Source organism: Mchenga conophoros, linkage group LG3, assembly GCF_057382185.1.
Source record: "Mchenga conophoros isolate Kocher_MC1m ecotype Shallow Benthic linkage group LG3, M_conophoros_male_GT1.1, whole genome shotgun sequence".
Lineage (NCBI taxonomy): Eukaryota > Metazoa > Chordata > Actinopteri > Cichliformes > Cichlidae > Mchenga > Mchenga conophoros.
The window spans coordinates 37039431-37064370 of NC_140528.1; the positions used below are offsets into that span (position 1 = coordinate 37039431).

The 24940-nt window shown below is 42.0% G+C and overlaps 1 protein-coding gene across 1 annotated transcript in view; it reads right to left on the minus strand.

Moving 5' to 3' along the window:
• Positions 1-638: 638 nt before the first annotated feature.
• LOC146578477 (butyrophilin-like protein 2) overlaps positions 639-24940 on the minus strand; it is a 66056-nt gene continuing 41754 nt past the window's right edge. Inside the window, exons 3-4 of the mRNA XM_085268754.1 lie at positions 1339-1674; positions 639-1100 (exon numbers count right to left, since the gene is read on the minus strand). Of these exons, the coding sequence (XP_085124880.1) occupies positions 928-1100; positions 1339-1674 (509 nt within the window). The 3' untranslated portion in view covers positions 639-927. The remainder of the gene's footprint in view (positions 1101-1338; positions 1675-24940) is intronic.

Genomic DNA, 24940 nt, shown 5'->3' on the forward strand with positions numbered 1-24940 from the left:
TAAATATGTAATCTGAGCTCAAAATGATGTAACTACAGTCAGTGGAAACAAAACCATCAAAGTGAAAAATGTTCAAGTGTTGATTTCATTTGTTTGAAGAGTTAAAAGTAGGCGTGCACAACAAAATGTCTCAGCGAGCTGTGTCACACTCAAAGTCAGAGCTTTCTGTGTCAGAAAGAGGCTAAATCACCATGGTAACTGATGGTGAAAGATCACCTGGTCAGGAGCATTTCATGTTCAGAGTTTTGTTTTTAAATCAGCTGTTAGAGCCACGTTTTCACTGTGATGTCGATTCTCTGCTGGAGGAAATGTTTCATATGTGCAGCTTGTTAAACTGTAACTTGCTGAAGCCACTGAATGAAGCTAAACTGCACATCACACTGTTACAATGTACCTGTATTCATGTAGTGGAGACATTAGTGAAGTTATCAGTGAGTAACGTCTCTGATTGGACTGGGTGGCGCTCACAGGGACCATTTTGTGTAGAAGAAAAGTCACATGATACATGAAACGCTCCTTTTCATCTGAGCGTGCTCAGAGCCTGAAGCAGAGAAAGGTGATAATCACCACGGTGATACCTGCTGTCTCTGACTGCAGTTTCAGGTTTAGTTGAGCTAGCTAACACAAAGAAAGCCTGACTGTGTTGAAGTTGATTTGTAGTCACAGCCCTCTGGATGTTCCAGTTACTATGAAATGTAAAGACTGTTTTTAAAGATGAAACTCGTCCACTGAGATGAGCTGTCAGCAAAAACAGAAGCAGCCATTAAAGATAAAACTGAAATAAACCTACAGTGCTGTGGGCCTGCTGTCTGTGCTCAGTTCATCTGTTTCTGCAGGATTTTAAACACTGACAACACCCAGAACTCTGAACAGCAGCAGCAGACTCAAAGCTGGAAAAACCTCTGAGACATTTTAAACCTGCTGCACTTAAACAGGAGGCTGGTTTGTTTCCACTCTCTGCTGTTGTTTATGTTTTCTGTAGATCAAAAAACCAACAACAGCAACAAGAAGCAGAGCAGGAACTGACAGACCAACAATCAGTCCAACAGATCCATCCTCCTTCTCTTTGTCTTCATCCTTCTCTTGTCCTCCTGTCAGACCTGCAGGTGAGAAACAGGTGTGAGGTGTCAGCTGTCAGGTAGGTGATGAGTGAAGAACAGAACAGAATCCATTTGCTCTTCAAACTGCTGTCAGACATTATCTACTGCACTCTGATCACATCACTCAGACCAGCTGCTTTCTACAAAGTCTCATCAACAACATCTTTAGAAACAAACATCAACAACCAGGAAGCAGCTTCACCTCTGATCACACACACACTCAACTCTACTCACTCACCTGGAGGAACAACATGAAGGTGGATGCTGCTGATGAACTTCCATGAGCGTGTTTCTTCCATGAAGACACGACACTCATATGTTCCACTATCAGCAGTGTTCACATCCTTCAGAATCAAAGACACGTCTCCATCCTTCATCTGTCTGTCCTGCAGATCCACCCGGTTCTTAAAAGATGGATGCTGGTCGTCTGGAACAAAGTGACCATCCCGGTAAACAAACACATATTCATCTCTCAGGTCAGCTCTGCTCCACTCTAAAATAATGATGTTGTTGTTTGCAGCTCGACATGTCAGAGTGACGTCCTGTCCAGACTCAGCTGTGATGGTTTTCTGGTCTGAAAGAGGAAACAACACAGAGCAGAGAGGTTAAAGGTCAAAGTACAACTGTTCTTTTACAGCAGCCAATCAGAAACACACAATAAAAGACAGTCTTCTATTATTAGATGATGATCTTTGATTGTGTTTCTTCTTGTGTCCCTTCAAGCGTCACCACAGCGAGTCTTCTCCTCCTCCTCACCTGATCCCGAGCATCTTCATCAGGGCTGATTTGTGACAGAAGGACAGCAGCAAGAGTGAAAGGGAAGGTTTAAAGATGGCAGTGAGCTGCTGTCATGTTTGCTTTGGAGACTCTGACACAAAGACAGGAGGCCGAGCTGAACATGTTCAGATTTTCATTGAGAGCAGAATGGACGAGATTATGAACGAGTTCATCAGAGGGAAGCTCAGGCTGAGACGTTTGGAGACAAAGTTCATGAGCAAAGACTGAGACGGATGAAAAACATCATCTGAAAAACAAATCTTTGGTTTTAGAATCTGTTAGTTTGATAAAATGTTGTTGATGGACGAGTTCATTGAGACTCTGGATGTCTGTCAGACTGAGTCACTGCTTTTTATTGTAACAGCTGTACTGATGCTCCTGAATCTGGCCTCTGACACAAACCTCCAAACAGTAAGAATGAAAAAGAATAAAACTATTAAAAGTCTTCAAGCAATAAATAATCAAACCTGAAAAAGAAGAAAATCATCTGGAAACTAAACTGAACTAAACACAAAAAGTCCAAATGGAATAAAAACTCAAACTAATGAGAAAAAACTACAATAACTCTGTTCCACAAACAACAACATGTGCTGATAATAAGTGAACAACATGTGTGAGAGAAAGCAGCCTCTCATTATAAGACACTGTGAGTCTCTGCATGCTGCCTTTATGGAGCTACAGCTGTTTGTATACACTGAACAAGAAGCTTTGTAGCTGCATCCTGACTCCTGACACTACAAGACATCACACTGACACACACATTACACTTCTTTGTGTCTGTGCTGCAAACTGCACCAACACACAGTGTTAGATTTGTATTGTTGATTGTCATTTATGCTTAGAAATATTTACTTATATATGCTTAGAGTTTTGTAATTAGTTGTAGATTGGTAGAGGTTTTGATCCTTGATAGTCTGCAAACTTTGTGTGTATTAGACAGCACTTTGGGAGCATGAGAGGTCATACCGTGTCTTATTATTTTATGGTAGGATTAACGTAGTTGCGTTTGTTCTAGTCTAAGTGCTCTTTGTTTAGATGAACTGCAGGACTTCCTCACCGTGTTATCTAGGATGAACCATCTAGGGTGAGGGGGAGGCTACCCTCTTCCTGACCAAGGATGTTTGACCCTTTGATCAGCAGTCCACACACACACACACACACACACACACACACACACACACACACACACACACACACACAGCCAAGGTACTCTTTGTGTATGTAGACGTCATATGTTAATGAACTTATGCATATTCATGTAACCTCAATAAAAGGACAGTGATACGGGAGAACGGACGAGAGCAACTGGGGTCAAGCGAAGGAACGGTGCCTGTCCGGTTCTCTCCCGTGCACGAGTACCATGAACAACAACAGGTAGACGTGTAGAGACAAGCTCCACTCTGTCTGGCAGTGAATTGAAATGAACTTGTCCTAATGAATAAAAAGTCAAAAGTCAGTTGTGTTGGAGCCACAGAGAGCAAATCTCTGTTCTTTATGGAGAACCAGTGAGTCCTACTTCCTGTGTCTAGTTTTACTTCGTCTGTCTCGTCCTCTGTGATTGGCCCATGAAGGTTATAGTTTCAGATGGTGATGAGTAGATGACACATGGAGTGTGTGGCACATTCACTTTGCTGTGTTGACACTGTGTTGGTGTGACACTGAAGGGCGATTGATTAATAATTGCCAACAACCTGGATAAAGAGTGTGAGACTAAACTTGGGTGATTCATTCTGACAGCTCTGTACTGTACTGTGTTACACGAGCGCTGATGGCTCACGTCTGCTTGTAGATCAGCTGATCACAGCCTGGAAACAGCTGGAGCTCACAAAACAAATGATTCCGACTTATTTCTTTATCCCTGCTGCACTCAGTCGTAGAGTTCCTCTACCTGCCACATCCACTTTAACCCCAGACTACCTTTTACTGAGTACTACGGTAGGACCTGAGTACTTTTCAGAGCCTTTTCACTTTTACTTCTGTAAAGAAGTTTAATGAGTACTTCAGCTATTACCAGAGTATTTGTACAGCTTGAGTATCTGTACTTCTTAACTACAGATTTTTTTTTTTTACTTTTGTCCCTCTGAAAGTGTCTAATTATCAGTAATTATCTATTATTTACTGAATAATATGTAGAATATAAAGCAGAAGCTGTGGATGACTTACTGTAGTCAGTTCAGGAGAATCCTCAGAGTTTCTGCTCCTCATCATGATGGAAACATGAAAACATGTTGATGCTCTTTGAGCTGGAATCAGTCCAAAGCAGCCGTGAGTGTGAACCAACAGACATCATTATAATAAATCTGACATGAATCCTGATAGAAATCCTGCTCACTGACCTCTCTAACTGTAACTCTGTCACTGACACATCTGCCAACATCTGTTCCTGTAACAGCTCAGAGGAGTTCAGCACTTTCTGATTATTATCAGAAAAATCAGAACAGGAGGGGCGTTTTTGTAAATGTGGCTGAAAGCGGCGAGGCAAGTTTATTTATATAAGTTCATTTATATAGCACAATTCAACAACAAGGTGATTCAAAGTGCTTTACAGAGACATTAAAAAACAAAAACAATAAAAAGCATGATTTAAAAAAACTGTAGATAAAATCAGAACAATAGATAAAATCAGTAGTTAAAATATAAGTTTTGAAATTTAAGCTTAAAAGTGTGGATTTGGTGCTTTATTCAAATGCAGCTGAGAACAGGTGAGTCTTCAACCTGGATTTAAATAAACTGAGTGTTTCAGCTGATCTGAGGCTTTCTGGGAGTTTGTTCCAGATATAAGGAGCATAAAAGCTGAATGCAGCTTCTCCGTGTCTGGTTCTGACTCTGGGAACTGATAAAAACCGGATCCAGATGACCTGAGGGATCTGGAAGGTTCATACTGGGTCAGGAGGTCATTGATGTATATGTGTATGGGAGACTGTGCATTGTGGCAACATCTGTTCCTTTGGAGGGTCTTCTCAAAAACTGGGCAGATACTAAGGAGAAACCACATCAGCCCATCCAAGCTGAGGCAGCTGGTTTTTCTGAATGTCAACCTGCACTGAGGACAAACTGTTTGGCTGCTGAGTTTGGTTCTGTTCTGTGGATTTGTTTACAGTGGGGCTTTTTGTGCTGAATTAAACTTAAAGGTTTGATTAAAATATTAAACAACAGTAAGAATGCCTGCTTTTGTAACAGAACAAAAACACAAAATTAGGCAATTATAAGGCTTTTCATAAAAACACTACATGCAAAAGGGTTTGTCAGCACACAAAGCATTCACATTTGCCAAGTAAAGCTAAAGTATGAGGCTACAGAGGATAATAACTTAAGAGACATTTGGGAGCCACGAGACGTGCAAGATAATCCAGAGCTTAGATCTAAATGATTGAACATGATTGATCACGTTGCTGTTGTCCCCGCCCATCTCCACACTCAGCCCTCTGCAGTTTGCTTGTGTTTCTCCTCACAGTCCAATCAGAAAAGCTTTGGTCCTCCTCACAGATTACAGTCACAACATCTCCCTCAGAGACATCAGAGCTGTTGGGACTCACGATCAGACGAGCTGTGAGGAAGAAGAGAGGTTAGATATCACTCACGACTGAACTTCTGGGACCGCTCCACCCCCTGGTGGCCTGATTTGATAGTGAAAAATTATTTTCTACCAGGCTGATGTAATAAAGCTGTGGAATCAGGACTGAGGTTTCGGGCATTTCCCCTCGGCTATTTGCAAGTAAGAAGAGCAAACATCTGAAGAGGCACAAGCTCCAACATTTTAGTAATATGAAGAACAACTTTGTTGCCTGACCAGCACGTTGTGGCCTGCAGCCTTCATAGGTTTAAGGTTTAAAAACATTTTTAGGATTATTTGGTTCAGTGGAAACTACTGCTACTGACAGTGAAAACATTTGCAGACCTTTTCAGAGGATGAGCATTTGTTCGAGGGTCCACTTTCTGCCCTGAGCCTGGTTCTGCCGGAGGTTTCTTCCTGTTAAAAGGGAGTTTTTCCTTCCCACTGTTGCCAAAGTGCTTGCTCATAGGGGGTCATATGATTGTTGGGTTTTTCTCTGTATCTATGAAGCGCCTTGAGGCAACTTTTGTTATGATTTGGCGCTATATAAATAAAATTGAATTGAATTGAATTCTGCCAGCTCTTCATTTCTGTGTATGCACAGGATTCTCTCCCTTTCCTCTCCTTTCACTGGTGGGTGAGAGGAAGTGGGCAAATTCTACAAATGTCATTTAAAGATTAAACGACTCACTACATGTTAGCTAGATAACACACATGTCTTAAAGACATAAAGACCTGGATGGCCGCTAACTTTCTGCTTCTTAATTCAGATAAAACTGAGGTTATTGTACTCGGCCCTGAAAATCTTAGTAATATGGTATCTAAGCAGATTCTTACTCTGACATTGTTGGGGATCACTCCTGAATTTACTTAAGCCTTAGAAAAGTAAAGTAGCCTAACAAAGTAGCTAAAATCGTGGACGTACAGCATTTGGACAGAGAGAGTGATATTAATTTTCTTTGCAAACAAACAAGAATCTTCAGGGTGCAATGTGTGCTGGGCAGCAGCCAGGAGCGAGGTCTCTGGTGAACCAATCCCTCGCTACAGATTCTAGCGAAGGGACGAGGCGTGTCACATCTCTGGTGGGGATGGAGCCTCAGTGCTTCTTTTAATATCTCTGAGCTTTCCCAATCACAACTATCTCTACTGAACTTTGGCTCCGTCTAAACAGTTCTTTGAATTACTTACTAAAACAATATATGACAGTAATGAGAAAGTGGCCACTTTCATGAGTAAATCATGTAAGCCTTATAAGATTTACTTATATGTAGTCTATGTTGTGATTCTACTGGTGTTACTGGTTCTGCTGGTGAGACGATGTGTTCACAGGAAACTTGAAGGTTTGTACATATTCATTCTTATTCATCGTGGTATTTTGTTTCCATTCTGTCATCATAATTTGGTCCATTTAGATTCTTAAATCATAAAAGTGTTTACTTTAACTCATTTCAGCAGATGGAGAAGATGACATCACCAGTGACATCACATACAGTGTTGTGAAAGCATCAAATCCTCAACACCCTCCAGTCAAAGAAACCAGAGATGGAGGTTTGTGTGTTCACCCAGGTGTCATCCACATACCTGAACCAATGACTTGGTGGTGTTTCAGGGTAGGATAGCAAAGCCCTCTTTCCCACGTCTTCCATATACAAGTTGCCCACAATGGGTGAAACTGGGGAGCCCACGGCACACCCACGTTCCTGCCTGTAGAACTGACCCTTGTATGTGAAACAGGTGGAATTAAGACACAGTTTCAAAAGCAAGCACACCTGGTCCAACAGCCTTGTCTTGTTCTAACTGCTTCAGACAGTCTGTCACCCTCGTCCTGTGACCACTTCCTGGGTCTCTTTCAGTCTTCAAATATAAAGTTTTTACAGCTTATAGATTTTAAGTTCTGCTCCAATCATTTGGGTAAAGATAATAAACACTTTGATGGTCAATAAGTGAAAGTGAAAACGTGACAAACAAATAATATAATTAATAAATAATTATATTTTTTGATAAGTGAAGTTCACTGAACTAAAAGGAAATTTTGGTTTGATGATGGTTGACATGTTTTCCAAATAGAAGTTTTTCCTCTAGTGAGGAGATGCAGGTGCAGCAGAGCATTGCTGGAAGAAATGATCCCAAGGGTGGAATCTCCTGAGAAACCTTCAGAGACACAGCGAGAAGTAGGGACCATAGCTGACAGCCCAGGCAGGGGTTGAGGGAAAAAAATATATATCACATGTGCAGGACAACTTAAACTAGTTTTTTAATTAAGCAGCAAGGCAGAACAAGGTCGGGGCTGCATCAAGACACGAGGACTAAACCCCAATTCAACCAGACCCAGAACTGATCCAGAATTAAAACAGGACTACAACAGTTCAAAACCAGGACTACTGAGGATTTAACCAAGACAGAACCAGAATCAGAACTAGATGATAGTAGCACTAAAAATCATCATAGACCTGCACTACACTTATTTTTTAATTCTATATATCTGAGGTTCGACTAGCTGCCCTTTGTCTCCGGTTCTGTTCATAATTTTTATGGACAGGATTTCTAGGCGCAGCCAAGTGGCGGAGGGCTTTCGCTTTGGTGGCCTCAGAATCTCATATCTGCTTTTTGCAGACGATGTGGTTCTGTTGGCTTCATCGGGTGAGGGCCTCCAGCTCGCACTGGAACGGTTTGCAGCCGAGTGTGAAGCAGCGGGAATGAGGATCAGCACCTCCAAACCTGAGGCCATGGTTCTCAGCCGGAAAAGGGTGGAGTGCCCACTCCGGGTCGGGGATGAGTTCCTGCCCCAAGTGGAGGAGTTCAAGTATCTCGGGTTCTTGTTCGCGAGTGATGGGAGAAGGGAGCCGGAGATCGACAGACGGATTGGGGCTCCAGCTGCAGTAATGCGGACGCTGCACCGGTCCGTCGTGGTGAAGAGGGAGCTGAGTGTAAAAGCGAAGCTCTCAATTTACCGGTCGATCTACGTCCCTACCCTCACCTATGGCCACGAGCTGTGGGTAGTGACCGAAAGAACGAGATCGCGGATACAAGCGGCAGAAATGAGCTTCCTCCGAAGGGTGGCTGGCCTCTCCCTTAGAGATAGGGTGAGAAGTTCAGCCATCCGGGAGGGGCTCAGAGTAGAGCAGCTGCTGCTCCACATCGAAAGGAGCCAGCTGAGGTGGTTCGGGCATCTGACAAGGATGCCCCCTGGGCGCCTCCTGGGTGAGGTGTTCCAGGCATGTCCCACCGGGAGGAGGCCCCGGGGCAGACCCAGGACACGCTGGAGAGATTATATCTCTCGGCTGGCCTGGGAACGCCTTGGTATTCCCCCGGATAAGCTGGAGGAGGTGGCTGGGGAGAGGGAGGTCTGGGCCTCTTTGCTTAGGCTGCTGCCCCCGCGACCTGGCCCCGGACAAAGCGGATGAAGATGGATGGATGGAAAATTTTATATAATTATTTAGCCTTGTTGTGCAAACAAGCCTGCATAACTTAATAAATACAGAATTTGAAAAATAGCAAACCTAAAAAGAAACATGAGTACCTATGATACAGTGATACTTTTGGTAAACAACCATTTGACTAACATGTGTGTCTCACCTGCTCTTGTTCATCTCTGTTCTGTCCTCATTCTGCATCTCTCTCTCTCTCTGTTCCTCTCTCTCCCTCTCTCTCCCTCTCTCTCCCTCTCTGTTCCTCTCTCTCCCTCTTTGTCCTGACAATCATCAAATAAACAGTTGAAACCAGATATTTATGTACTCTTCAGATAAAAACATTATTTATTTATTTTTTTCTCAAATCTCTTTATTTGGTTTTCCAGTGTTCTTTATCATAAAGGCTACTAAGATTCAAATATAAATGATTGCATATATACAATAGGAAAAAACAAAGTAAAAACAAAACAACAACAACAACAAAAAAAGGCAACAACAAACAACGTTGGACAGAGGATGCTATTTATCGAACTACCAATAAGGCTCAGTGACCATTTATATCTGTACAGTATTGAAGAAATCTATAAAAGGTTGCCAGGTTGAATGGAATTCCTCCAACCTCCCCTTTAGTAGGAGTTTAATTCTTTCCAGCTGCAAGTGTCTCAATACATCTTGTATTAACGCTGATGTGGTAGGAAGCACCTTTTGTTTCCAGTTTAATAGAATCAAACGGCGTGCCAGCAGCGTCACAAAACGTATCACATTATTTTGGGTGGCTGATAGGTCTACAACAACCGGCTTCACTCCAAATAAAGCACAGATTGGGTCTGGATTAAGTGTTTTTTTTAGAATTTTAGACAAGATATGAAAGACATTATTCCAATATGTTGTTATACTGGGACAATTCCAAAACATATGCGCCAGTGAAGCAGGTTGCTGTTTACATCTTTCGCAGGACGAGTTTACGTTGGGGAACATTTTTGACAGTTTCAACTTTGATAAATGGAGTCTATGTAGCACTTTAAACTGTAAGAGTCCATGACGAATGCAAACAGAGGAAGAGTGTACATTTTCCTGGGCTTTTTTCCATTGATTGTCTGTAATTCTCGTACCAAGGTCACGCTGCCAGGCCTCTTTCAGATAGTCAAGTGTGACAGTTCCATCCAGTTGTGACAAAGCGTTGTGAATTTTTGTTATTAGTCCTTTCTTGAGTGGATCAAACTGAAATAAGTTATCTAAGGCAGAGTCTGGGGGCCGACCTGGAAAAGATGGAAAAAGCTTCCCTACAAAGCTTCTGATCTGTAAGTATTTGAAAAAGTCATTACTGTGCAAGTCAAATTTTTCTAGCAGTTGCCGGAATGTGGGAAAAACCTTGTTGATGAATAAATCCTTTATTGAGTGCAGCCCCTTGTGGTTCCATTGGAGAATTAAATGTTTGAGAGTGATGGTGCGAATGATGCGTTATTCATGAGTGGAGTTAGTATGGAAGCTTCCTTCCACCCGAAATGTTTCCTTATCTGTGTCCAGATTTTAATTGTATGAGAGACTACAGGATTTTTAAAGTCATGTTTAGGGATAGGGAGAGCTGAATAGATCACAGCTTCTAATGAGGAGGGGTAGCAGCTTTCATTCTCCATCGTTGTCCAGTCGGCCCCCTTAGTCCGCAACCAAAACGACATGGAACGAACATTACATGACCAATAATACAGACGGAAGCATGGTAACCCCATCCCTCCCTGACATGTCGGTCTCTGCAGGTAGCTTTTCTTGATTCTTGGATTCTTTCTGTTCCATATGAAATAGGATATTAAGGAGTCTAATTTATTAAAAAAGGCTTTATTAATCACAATAGGGATACACTGAAATAAAAATAAGAATTTGGGAAGAATATTCATTCTAACAATGTTTATCCTCCCTGCTGGTGAAATTGGTCGATTAATCCATTTGTCTATGTTATTTTTGGTTTCATCATATAGTTTAGAGAGATTGTGTTTAAATAAACCACAATAATCCTGAGTGACATTTATTCCAAGATATTGGAACTGTTTAGAAACCCGGAATGGCAAGGTACTGAAACAACTTGGGTTACCTATTGCTTTAGAGTTGTCATGGTCCTGAGTCTGAGGACTCAGTGTTTTGTGTTTCCTTATGCTTTTGTTCATTCCAAGTGTGTATTCTGTTGTGATTTTGCCATTTGTTAGGTTTCTGTTCTCTGCCTGCCTGCTCCCACTTCTCTGTGTTCCCTCTGTCTGTCCATGGTGTTATTGTGTCTGCTCATGAGTCTGCCTGTCAAGTTCAGTGTCCTGTCTGGTTCTCTGTGTCTGTTTCCTGTTTTATTCTGAAAGTTCATATCACATGTCAGTGTGTTCAGTTTTACCTCTCCCCTGTCTCGTTATGCCCATTAGTTCCAGCTGTGTCCCCTCCTGTGTGCCATTTCCTGATTACCTGGTGTGTGTATTTATAGTTGGTGTCTGCCTGTGCTTTTCGTGGCGTCGTCTGTATTTCTCTGTGAACCTCCCGTGTAGTCTGCACTGTTCCATGTTTTTTCGTGTCTCTCTGCTCCTCGCTTCATGTCCTCCATTTTTGCATTAGGTTTCCCAGTTTAGGTTTATGTTCGGTTCTGCCCACACCTTGGTTTTGTGCACTGTAAATAAAACCCACTTGCACCTCCGCCATTGTCTGCTATTGGATCCTCCTTTCTCACCCTCCATACGACTGCCGCCCCAGCCGTGACAGAACGACAAATTAAGAGTGTAATATCTTTATTAAGTTGTTATTTATTAATGCATACATAATAATGTGCTCAGTGACATAAAGGTCCCCTTTCCAGAGTTTGTGTGCTGCGTAGTTTTTTTCTCTTTGTTTTAGTTGTTTTGTTTTTCCATCTTCTATTCACAACCCAGTGTTTAAAATGTTTAAAAGGTTAAATAATATGCTTATTTAATAATGTTCTACAAAGAGGTCAATGTGTTTGGGATCTTATTAGATCTCTCAGAAAAGCTGTCAGAGCAAAACTTTTTTTCTTTCATAATAACAGCTTAATGTTAAACCGCTGAGTCCATCTAAAACATGTTTGTGCATCAGGACCAACCTGATACATAGAGTTCTGCTGGAGGATGTTGCTTAGTGGCAAAACATTGGTCTGATTGAGCTTTTTGGTTGTTCAGAACTCACTCAGCCTTTGGAGTTAGTTTTTAGGACATCCTGATAATAATGAACTACATTAGTCCAGCCTAGAAGCAATAATAATATTACTTTAAGATAATAATAACAATAATATTTCAGGTTGTTAGAGATTTACAGTTATCAAACAGTTAGGTGAATAAACAACACTGAGACACTTGGAGACAGTTAACGTGCTGCACGGGTGAGAGCTCAGAGAGAGACTCACTCACACCGAGCTGCAGTTCGTCTTTATTTATAGTAAGCAGGGTGAAACAAGCATAGCAGTTTCCTTTAATTTTGCATACGTGTGTGTGTGTGTGTGTGTGTGTGTGTGTGTGTGTGTGTGTGTGTGTTAATCTCTCGCGGTAAATGTCACAGGGTGAACTTCCTGTTTCTAGAGACAGAGCGAGTAGTACATTTTGTTCTTTTCCTATTAAGAGTAAAATATGAACATATACTTTAATGTATATAAAGTATGTTTGCTTGGTATGTAAACCAAGCAAACAAATCAGGAAGAGGAATCATTGATCAATGACTGCTGAACATAAACCTTATAAAAGCGTTTCTTCCTTAACACAGCTGAATACCTCATGAAGTTCCTCAACAGAGTGCCAAGAGTGTGCAAAGCAGTGATCAAAGCAAAGGTTGACTATTTAAAAAAATATAACATAAACATAACCAAACATATTTATTTATAGTTATTTCATTCTTTTTTCTTTACTACAAAATTACACATGTGTTCATTTAGAGTTTTGGTGCCTTCAGTAACAATCTACAAAATAAAGAAGTAAAAATAAAGTAAAAAGAAGTAAAAATGAAAAGCTGTGTCCAAACTGTGTGTATTATGTAGAAACGTCTCCACTAGTTTCACATAAGCATGATCTCACAAAATAATTTTTTAATCCAGCAGACCTAACGTTATTTTGTCCCTCCAAAGCGTAAAACACAACAAAATCATCCTGATTCCTGACAGGATTGTGGCATAATATTACACAGAATCTGACACCTCAGCTCTATAGAAGATGGATGGACTAAGCAAATTTAGTCCATCCATCTTCCTCTGCTTATCCAGGGACTGTCACTAACCAAATTTTTAAGCAGGAGAAAAAATAGCACTTTTAAGGACATGAAAAGCTTTATCGACAAAAACAAGGCACCCTGCCCCTGTAATCTTTTATTTACAATATTGTATTTGGTTAAAATGTTCTGATGGTTCAAATATTTTATATTATTTAGTTGTTGCAAAATAATGTGTGTGCCAGTCTCCAATGAGACATTTACAAGTGTGTAACAATATACTATGTCTATATACACTCAACAAAAATATAAACGCAACACCTTTGTTACTGCTCCCATTCCCCATGGGATGGACGTAGAGACCTAAAATTCATTCCAGATACACAATATAACCATCCCTCCCAAACAGTGGTCACAAATCAGTCCAAATGTGTGGTAGTGGGCACATCTGCCATATTGAGATAATCCATCCCACCTCACAGGTGTGCCACATCAGGATGCTGATCTGACATCATGAGTAGTGCACAGGTGTACCTCAGACTGCCCACAACAAAAGGCCACCCTGTAGTTTCTGACACTTTGCATGTTTAGCATGAGGCTAAAATTCCCCCTCAGTGGGTCACTGGTGACCTGCTGGATGTTCAGAGGTTCATTAAATCCAACATGACTAAAAACACAAATGTCAAAGGAAATAAACAAAATATTTAAAGTCAATCATTCTGATCATAATTGTACTTTGACCTTTAACCTCTCTGCTCTGTGTTGTTTCCTCTTTCAGACCCAAAGATCATCACAGCTGAGTCTGGACAGAACGCCACTCTGACATGTCGAGCTCCAAACAACACAGTTACAGTTTTAAACTGGACAAGATCTGACCTGAAGCCAGAATATGTGCTTTTGTACCAGCATGGTCCCTCTGATTCAACACACCAGCATCCATCTTTTAAGAACCGGGTGGATCTGCAGGACAGACAGATGAAGGGTGGAGACGTGTCTTTGATTCTGAAGAACGTGACGATTAATGACACTGGAACATACGAGTGTCATGTGTTCATGAATGAAACAAGGTCATGGATGAACATCAGCTTCGTATACCTGGTTGTTCCTCCAGGTGAGTGAGTAGAGCTGAGTGTGTGTGATCAGAGGTGAAGCTGCTTCCTGGTTGTTGATGTTTGTTTGTTGTATGGATGAGCTGGTGGATGTCAGAGGTAGACAGATGTTTTTCCAGCTGTTGTCTTTGTGGCTGGTAGTCCAGCATCCACCCACACTCACTTGGCCTCCATCAGTTTTCTTTAGCACAGATGTGTCCTGCTCACTCTGGAGTCAGTGTTATCATCCTCATCTGTGACAATGTGAGACTCCAGCTGAGCTAGTTTGTTATTTATTAATTCACTGACTTCTATTATGTCCTGATAGTTTAACCTCAGAGTTTAATCCATGTGTAGCTGAGCAGACTCCCTGCATGTTGTTGCTGTTACAGAGAGAGGACGGCTGCTGTCACTCTGTCAGGTTTAGATCAAATCAAACTAAGCTGGCAGTTTATCTGAACACAGGCAGTGCTTATTGTAAAGTATCTTTACTGCAGCTGTGTTAAAAACATGGCTGCCCTCTCGCTGTAATGAGACCAGCTGAGCTGAGTTACTGATCTGGAAGCGTTTATTTACAGTGTGGTAAATATCGATGCACAATTAATCCCCGTGCTCCCCAAGGCTCCCGTGTGTGTCCATTGGCGTCCGTGTTCGTGCTCCCCGCTGTCGTGACTCTGCACACCCTGTGCGTGCTGTTCTTCCTCTCCATGTTCCTCCTGTAGGAAAACAATAGAGGCAGCCGTTAAACACTGACCCCGCGGGGACACTCACTCACTCACTCACTCACTCACTCACTCACTCACTCACTCACTCTGACTTGGGAGTCTCACGCAGTAATCCCACATCTGTGGGAGCTCCAAGACTCTCCTAAGTAGCTCCCCCGGCGAGCCCTGATCAGCAGCAGGTGTGTGGCTTCGGGTGTGGCCAGTCCCCTAGCAGGGCCACACCCACCAGGCCTGAAGGTGCCTGTAAACAAGAGTTCACACACACACACACACACACACACACACACACACACACACACACACACACACACACACACACACACACTCATATCTACAAACATGGAGAAGAGGGGCAGCAACACCAAAAATACATGTAATATAACAGGTCCATAACTGCTCAGGGATCCTGGGTCGCTCAGACATAGGACCCTGACAATAATACAGTTTGTCTGTGTAACAACTGTAAAAAACTATTGTAAGGAGCTGGACTTCTTCAAGTTTGTTTAAAACGTTTAATCCAGTCAAATAATAAAGAACAGCTGGATCAGTTTTAGTCATGTTTAGTCAGAACATCTGTTTCCTTTTAAGAAGCTCGAAAAATCCACCAGTATTTTCTCACTTTATACATATTGTGAATAGTTTGTATTAATCTGTTGTCCTGAACTAGAAGAGGAAACGGATTCTGTTCTGTTCTCCACTCATCACCTACCTGACAGCTGACACCTCACACCTGTTTCTCACCTGCAGGTCACACAGGAGGAGACACAGAGGCTGGAGGGAAGGAGGCTGGAGAGAAGGAGGCTGGAGGGAAGGAGGCTGGAGGGAAGGAGGATGGAGGGAAGGAGGGAAGGAGGCTGGAGGGAAGGAGGATGGAGGGAAGGAGGGAAGGAGGCTGGAGGGAAGGAGGATGGAGGGAAGGAGGCTGGAGGGAAGGAGGGAAGGAGGCTGGAGGGAAGGAGGATGGAGGGAAGGAGGCTGGAGGGAAGGAGGGAAGGAGGATGGAGGGAAGGAGGGAAGGAGGCTGGAGGGAAGGAGGATGGAGGGAAGGAGGCTGGAGGGAAGGAGAGAAGGAGGCTGGAGGGAAGGAGGCTGGAGAGAAGGAGGCTGGAGGGAAGGAGGCTGGAGGGAAGGAGGCTGGAGTGAAGGAGGATGGATCTGCTCGAGTGATAGTTGGTCTGTCAGTTTCTGCTGTGCTTCTTGTTGTTGTTGCTCTTCTTATTAATCTGATCTGCAGAAAATATGAGAGGGGTTTTAGCACAAGAAAACAAAACCAGAGAAAAAAACGTAAAAAAATAATTGAAAGGGCTGCAAAGTATTCAAAGCTGAATAAAGCTGAGCCTGATGTTGCATAAAGTCACTGTTACCCAGCATGATGAAAAACAGATGATCAAGGACAGAAAGAAACTGATGATGCCTCATGTGACTTTTCCTGCCTCATGTGACTTTTCCTGCCTCGTGTGACTTTTCCTGCCTCGTGTGACTTTTCCTGCCTCATGTGACTTTCCTCCTTAAGCCCAGCCCACTGGGAGACAGCTTGTACTTTGTTCTCCGTGGTTTGTAAATCCATCGTATCAAATTTGACAGAGTTTACAAACTGTTATAGACTCAGTTTGGGCTGAAACTTGGTGACTTTTCCTAAAATGACCCAAAATACACGACAATGAATGGATTGAAATATTTTCTGCTGTTGTACAGATGATGCAGACGTTCGTACACTGACAGTGTTTCGGGACAAGTTTGACTCGTGTCTGTTCAGATGGATTTTCAGATCCACCAGTTTGGCTAAAATTAAGGAACATTGTGATTTTAGGGAAAGTTGACACTGTGAAAACATTTTCATACAAACTCACAAACATGATGTACACACGCATGTTTGTGTATCTGTAATGAGACAGAACTGGGTCTCATATGGCTCACACGAGACCCAGTTCATGGCTGAAGCCTTTATGGGTGACATGATGTCATACATGTCCTGAAGTGGATTCTGGATTTCTGACGTCCTTAATCACTACAGCAGTGAGGTCAGTGTGACGAACTGATGCTCTGTTCTCTGGCCTGACAAAGCTTTAACTCCAAACATCTCTCCACTGTTAGAGGATCAGTTTTTTATGGCCTGACAGTGTGAAGCCTCCACCTACATCACCGAACTGCTCCACCTTGCTCCACTTCTGCACTCTTGAGTCTGTGACCTTCTTTAAACAGCTTGTTTTTGTGTTTGTGGTGTTTTGCTCGGCTGTGCCCTTTTTAACACTGTTGTGTTTAACTTTGTTTTTTTTTATATCTCTGGAAATAAAAGTTTGGTTTGTAAAGAAAATGAGTGAAATCTCTCTCTGAGGATCCTCAGCGTCACTGTGACACGTGCCTGTATGTGCACATCTTTACTTTTAATAAGATGTTTCAACATGCAGACGTGAATCTAACACAGTAACAGCTGCCTTTGTTTCAGATCCAGCTCATTCCAGTTCACTGACAAAGTTTTGGTGCTGCGATAACGACTCTGAGCCGATGAAGCTCTGATGACTCTGATAACATCTCCCTCCCAGTAATAACCTCCCAGCAGCAACTATGACAGACACGTCTCCTGACAGTGACACTCTTACAGATACACATTCAAGATTCAAGAGCTTTATTGTCAGTACAGCAGTATACACAGTATACAGCTTACCACATGGTGCATTTATAAGTATACAAAAGATATCTCTCTCCAAGAGATGTAAAACTCAAAATTACAAATACATAACATACTAAACTTTGTGATGCGGCTGCTGCTGCTCCACATGTTAGTAAATCTGACCCTAAATCTTCCTGCTTCTCTTAGAGCACACAGGTAACGGCTGCCCTGAGCATGAAGGTGTGTCTGCAACACGATGAAGCTCGTCTAGAGCAATGATTACAATCTGCTCCGGGGCAGCTGGAGAGTCCTGTTTGCTGTTTGCCTCCTTTAGAAAATAGAATAAGAGCCAGAAACTTCTTCTCAACACAAAATAGTCTTTGAATGTGTTTTATCTTATTTTCTAGGGTCCATTAGAGTGACCGTGGATACAAAGTGATGTTAGTGGAGAATTAAAGGTTTTAGTAAAACGTGTGAAGGTTGACAGTTTGATTACAGCTGCTCAAACTGATTTCCTGTTCTTTGTATGTTTGTCACACTTATTAAATGTTTCAGATCAGGATGATGTAGCTTTGGATTTGTTCCCTTAATAACAAACATCTTCATTTACAAACTTCAGTTTGTGTTTTCTTTGTTTAATATTTTAATGTGTTTGATCTGAAACATTTAAGTGTGACAAACATACGAAAACCAGGAAACCAGGAAGGAAACAAACTCTGTTTCACTCTGTTTGTTTCCATCTTATGTTTTTATATGTTGTTTGACTGCAGGTTTCCTCAATCTTATAAACAGAACATTTGCATAATGACTGAAAGCAGCCCACTGAAGGAAGAATGGGCTGGGAGGTCAGAGATCAGTGGGCTTTGGTCAGTGGTTGTTGATCATGACCTGACAGATCTGTATCCTGTGTGTGCACCCACTGTGGGCCTTTTCTGTGCTTAGTGTCAGCCTGAGCTCCATGCAGGCCTCAAAGGCCAAGCAATTCAAAAGCTTCACCAAAACAAGGCACCACTCAAATAGCTGGACCCAGGCTCGCCGCCCTTATGGAGGAAAACATAGAAGATGATCTCTGTGAGTTATTTTTACTGTCATATTATAAAATGTGATGTTCTAGCATCATGTTATTCTTCTTAAGCCTTTGAAAAGCTTCCTCTGTGTCCATTAAACTGATGACTTTAGTGCTGATGTCTACTTGTTACATTTAGTACTGTTTAATTTTCAACCTAGGAAGATCTGTAAGAAGGACTCACAATATAACATAATACTGTAAGATTACTTACAGGTAAAATACTCAGATTGTACTTAGATAAAAGTCATCACAGACTCGCCCAGCCTGACTGCCTTGAAGCTCAGGTGTCTTCACTGCCTCCTCTGATAAGAGCTGGAGACCTGAGTAGGTTCGTCACCCATCAGCAGCAGATCACCTCTCGATCGGGCACGTTTTCATCTGGGAGGCTTTTAGAGCTCACTGCCCTCGGCGTCGCTGCTGGAACAACCAAGTTTTGCTATTGAATCTTTGACCTGCTGATCTCACAGAGGCAGGAGACCCGGAACATCCATGCCAGCTTCAGTTTATGCTCTGTCCTGTCATCCAATCAGATTTGCATGTAATACACTGATATTCAGCCCCAGCCTGGTGTTCTCTCCATCTCTGACCTTTCACACAATTTAAACTAACAAACTTTCTCTTTAAAACTGTTTGTCAATCACAATTTACTCGATTTATTATTATTCTATCACATATTTATATCAGTCATAATGAACTCAGTATGATCTGAGCTGTAAACCTGTATTGATCATCACAAACCTTTATAGCACTTCAGAGCAGCTCCTTCAGTGGCTGCAGCACCCACGATGTGGGACGGAGAGATTTCCTCCCCTCTGCTGTCAGACTCCACCACAAAGACTTTGCAGCTGATCAAACACACACATGTGCAATAGGACTAAGTGTAACACTCTTTTTCTGACAACGTTGTATTTGTACTCAGTTGTATGTAGCATGTGTATTCTATTTTTATCCTATCATTCTATTCTATTCTATTGGGTACAGTTGTGTACAGTTTCTTATTCTATTCCAGTGTTCTCTCATGTTTACTATGTAACTGCACTGTCCACTTCCTGCTGTAACAAAACAAATTTCCCACATGTGGGACTAATAAAGACGCTCTTATCGTTACTGTATAACCACAGGTTCACTTCACATTTGGTAGAATATAAAAGGACAAAGCTGGACAATTGTCATCACATTTCTCATTAGTTGCTGTTAGCACAGGCACACAAAGAAAGCAGAGCTTTAGCTTTAGCTCCCTACATCACTTTTAAGCCTGGATGTTGAGGCTTTTGCTTCCTCTCAGCTGTGATGACATCTCTGTCTGCTCCATCTCACCCAACATCATCCATCTGACCTGATGCTACCTGACAAACTAAAGATAAAATATTAAATTCATTTTGCATCACTTACATTTAAAATACATTTAAGGTGGATTTCTTAAAAGGGAAGGGACTGACCTGACTGTTGTGTCGAGACAGGTGTGAAGGGAGTTAAATCCAGTCTTATACTACGGACGTGTTTGGTTTTGGTCTGTAATACGTTGAGTTTATTATCTATAAGTTAACATAGCAAATCCTCCATCCAGAGGCTAAAGTGATATCAGAGCTAGACTACTTTAAGTGAAAACAGATGATCGTCTGAGCCTTAAATGAAATAAGGTTAAAAAGAAATGCTGCTATCGACAGTGTGAGGCAGTGAGCTCTGTTATACCATATTTTTTAATTTTCTTTATTATTATTATATTATAGTGTTATTACCTTCCTGTTACTTCATAATAGAATGACAGTTAATGGTAAAAGTCTTGAATAGTTTTGAATTTATTTTTCCATGATCACATTTCATTCAATCACTCGTGGACTTGTGTGAATGTTACATGTTTTATTTTCACCCGTGGATTTACAGACACTGTGTGAACAGTTTTCATTTTATCCAAAGTTTTACTTGATGTCCAACTGATAAAATCACTGACAGACAACAGAAGCAGGAGCTCAGAGAGAAATTCAATTCAACTTTATTCATAAAGAGACAAATCACAACGTTTGGTTTTATTTTACAGAAACTTCAAACTAAACCAAATTCAGGACGTGTATTAAACCTGCAGCTGATCCCTGTCTGCTGTTCACTACCTTTGATTTCTGTTACCAGCATCATCTCATGTTCCCCAGGTTCACTGACAACGCTGAAACCACCAGCGGGAGACTAAGAGTGCTGATTTAAAAAGATTCAGACATTTTATTTTGCTGCAGCTCAACATGAGGCTGGATCCTGATTCTTTTGTTGTTTTTGTTTTCTCTACATCAAGAAAACAGCAGCAACAAGAAGCACAGCAGGAACTGACAGGCTGACCTTCAGTCCAACAGATCCTCCTGTGTGACCTGCAGGTGAGAAACAGCTGTGAGGTGTCAGGTAGGTGATGATGAAGAACAGAACAGAATCCATTTGCTCTTCAAACTGCTGTCAGACATTATCTGCTGCACTCTGATCACATCACTCAGACCAGCTGCTTTCTACAAAGTCTCATCAGCAACATCTTTACAAACCAACATCAGATTGTGTGTTTTGTGGTCTAAAGTTTTGTGCCTCTGGTTTCTCATTGGCTCACACTCTTGCAGAGCCGTAACACGCACATGAATGAGAGGTGGTGAGTGTAGTTCCTGTTAACAGGGTATTGCAGACCATCCCGCTAATTGCAGAATTTACTTTTGTCTGTCATATTTATGATGAAAAACAAATGTAATCAAATTAGATATTGATATTTTCATATGGGAATTGATCCTGCAACATGAAACGCTGGGATTGGAAGTTCAGCATCGCTCCGCACATCATACCTGTGAGATGACAGACAGCAGTGTGGAGGAGAGTGCGACACAAAAACACAGAAATATGACTGACAGCTGCAAACGAAGCAGCATCTGCTGCAGGTGAAAGATATTGGGACTAGCAGAGCAGAGTGGCTTCACTGTAAAACAAAATTAGCAGTGAGTGTGAAAAGTTTCTGTGTGTGGAGTTCAACACCGTCCACTCAGAAGCTGCATCACTGGATGGTAGATTTAAAAAGCTTGCATTCAGTGACAACAGAGCTGTTGATGAGGCACTTCAGAGAATAACTGCAGCAGCAAAGTGCACTCCCACCCAGCTCCACCATTACAGGGCCAAGTGAAGGAGGAGCCACAGACGTCTGCTGGGTGGAGCCTCTTTGATGAAAGAGCTACAGGAGATGCTGCAAAGAGAAATACTACAGCTGATGTTATGATGGAGATGAAATGTTATCTTGAGGAGCCCCTCATCCAACAAGGAGAAGGCCCACAGAGCTGGTGGGAGGCCAAGGCCACAGTCTTTCCCTACCTGTTGAAGGTGATGGAGGGGAGACTGTGCATTGTGGCAACATCTGTTCCTTTGGAGCGTCTTCTCAAAAACTGGGCAGATACTAAGGAGAAACCACATCAGCCCATCCAAGCTGAGGCAGCTGATTTTTCTGAATGTCGACCTGCACTGAAGACAAACTGTTTGGCTGCTGAGTTTGGTTCTGTTCTGTGGATTTGTTTACAGTGGGGCTTTTTGTGCTGAATTAAACTTAAAGGTTTGATTAAAATATTAAACAACAGTAAGAATGCCTGCTTTTGTAACAGAACAAAAACACAAAATTAGGCAATTATAAGGCTTTTCATAAAAACACTACATGCAAAAGGGTTTGTCAGCACACAAAGCATTCACATTTGCCAAGTAAAGCTAAAGTATGAGGCTACAGAGGATAATAACTTAAGAGACATTTGGGAGCCACGAGACGTGCAAGATAATCCAGAGCTTAGATCTAAATAAGGAAGTCTTAACTCAGTAATGGAGAATATCCTCACACATTAAGAAGCACCGAGGGAGGGAAGTCCTTCATTACTCTGTCAGTCAGGTAGGTGATCAGTGAAGAACAGCACAGAATCTATGTACCTGCATGTTCAGCTCAATTTGTGGATGCAATAAGAAGTAAAGTGAGAGTGATCAGCTTACCAGTGACTGTGATATTAACCAGGTTACTGATGGCACCATTACTGGACTCACACCAGTAAACTCCGGTGTCGTGAGGCACCAGCGTACTGATTGAACATGATTGATCACGTTGCTGTTGTCCCCGCCCATCTCCACACTCAGCCCTCTGCAGTTTGCTTGTGTTTCTCCTCACAGTCCAATCAGAAACGCTTTGGTCCTCCTCACAGATTACAGTCACAACATCTCCCTCAGAGACATCAGAGCTGTGAGGAAGAGGAGAGGTTAGATCAGGGCAAGGCTGGACTGGGACAAAAAGTCGGGATGAAGATTGAAAATGTGACGTCATTCAGGGGTAAAACCGCAAAGGATTCTGGGAACTTGTGGCAAGAGGTACTAGCGCACGCAGGCTTTCAATTGAACTCCGTTACACAGCGATAAAAAGAAACCCAAAAAATGCCAAGAAGCTGTTGTTGTTAACTGCAACAGCCGGTCGCATGACAGCCACGGGAAGCCGACGGGTAAAGAGATCGTTTTTTTATCGGATTACGTCGTTGAAGAGAAAGTTTTTTAAGCCATGTTTCCGAAGTAAGAGCCGACGGATGGTCTGGATATACCAAATATAACGTCCCAGAACTCTCCAGCTCACATGTTAGTCTGCTCCAAGCATTCCCACAAAGGTCAGAGTTTTGTTGTAGTTAATGCGTCATTTTTCTTAACATAATTGGTGATATAGGTTACAAGCAAGTCTGGCGCTGAACAGAAATTGCTCCTTTGTCTATTGTGCATAAATAGTGAATTGTCCTGACACAATATTGTGTTTCGCTTCTGTTATTATGGTACATTGACAGAAACATATACTTTTATTCACAGGGTAAAACAGGTGTTTTGTATCACTAATTGTCCAGTACGATTACAGCATACAATATTATTGTCACTGCTACATTTCTGTAACGCTACCAGAAATTATTTCCACTACTAATTAATTACCGTTGAGCTCAAAGGTTATATTAATAAACGGTTAACGAATGTGTATTTATGACGACGATTTGTGAGACTGGTAAACTTATGATGGTCTTTCGTTCTACACGGTGCATTTCAAGGTCCTGCACCCATCCGTCGGTAAACTGTACCTGGGCTTGTTGCAGTGACCTGAAGTTACTAAACTTCATGAGTGTATGCACTCACTCCAAGAACCGTATGATTATAAATATGAGCGTGGTGAAAGTTGGGCAGCACGCTGACGTCTTTGGTCCCTCTGTGTGCTCGTAAGGGTCTGACCCTTTCACTCCTTTGATTTTTTCCTCGTATCTTTTCTTTGTCTTTTCGTCGAGACTTTTTTGTGCGGCAAAGAAAAAACAAGAAGGTATTGGAACCGGAGAATGAACGTTTTGCGGTGCTGCAAATGCTTGCATTTGATGCGGTACTTGGATTGTTTTGCCACGAGTTCCCGGCATGCAATGTGCGAAAATCACGTGATTGCTAAACAAGGGGGAGGGTCCATCCGGCCTACTCGGCTGTAATTGGTCCAGCCCAGAGTCGATCATGACCAATTGGCCAATCCAACACCTTTCATTATATATACCCTTCCTTAAAAAAAAAAAATCCATCGGCCCATAAAAACAAAAAATCGCCAGCTATGGATCAGGGGTGTCAAACTCAAATACACAGTGGGCCAAAATTCAAAACTGGAACAAAGTCGCAGGCTAACGTTAATATTTATTGAAATATATTTATTCCTCCAGATATAAGAATGAATCTTTTCTCAAACACGTTTTGCTGAAAAACTGAATATGGAACAAGTTCTGCTCCAATTATTTGGGTAAAGATAATAAACACTTTGATGGCCTATAAGTGAAAGTGAAAATGTGATAAACCAATAATATAATTAATAAATAATAAATAATTATATTTTTTGATATGTGAAGTTCACTGAACTGAAAGGAAATTTTGGTTTGATGATGGTTGACATGTTTTCCAAATAGAAGTTTTTCCTCTAGTGAGGAGATGCAGGTGCAGCAGAGCATTGCTGGAAGAAATGATCCCAAGGGTGGAATCTCCTGAGAAATCTTCAGAGACCCAGCGAGAAGTAGGGACCATAGCTGACAGCCCAGGCAGGGGTTGAGGTCAAAGGTCATGCTGTTTGGGGACCTACTGGTCATCATGAGAAGATTCTGGAACCACAGCAATGACCATAAAGCTGCACTGGATGGAGAGCTGTGCCACGGGGCTTTCCAGAGGTAATCACGAGGAGATTGTGGACAACATGTGAAATGAGATAAAAGCTCTTTATCAGTAACTTTTACAACTTCTGGCAGGTTAATGTCTGAACTTTGGAGTGAAACACACCCTTAGTTAAAAGTCAAACAGCAACATTTGTCTCCTCCCCTCACGTCACTCAAATGTGACAAACCAGGAAACAGGAAGTTCTTCGTCCTCAGTAAAGAGAGACGCACAGACGATCA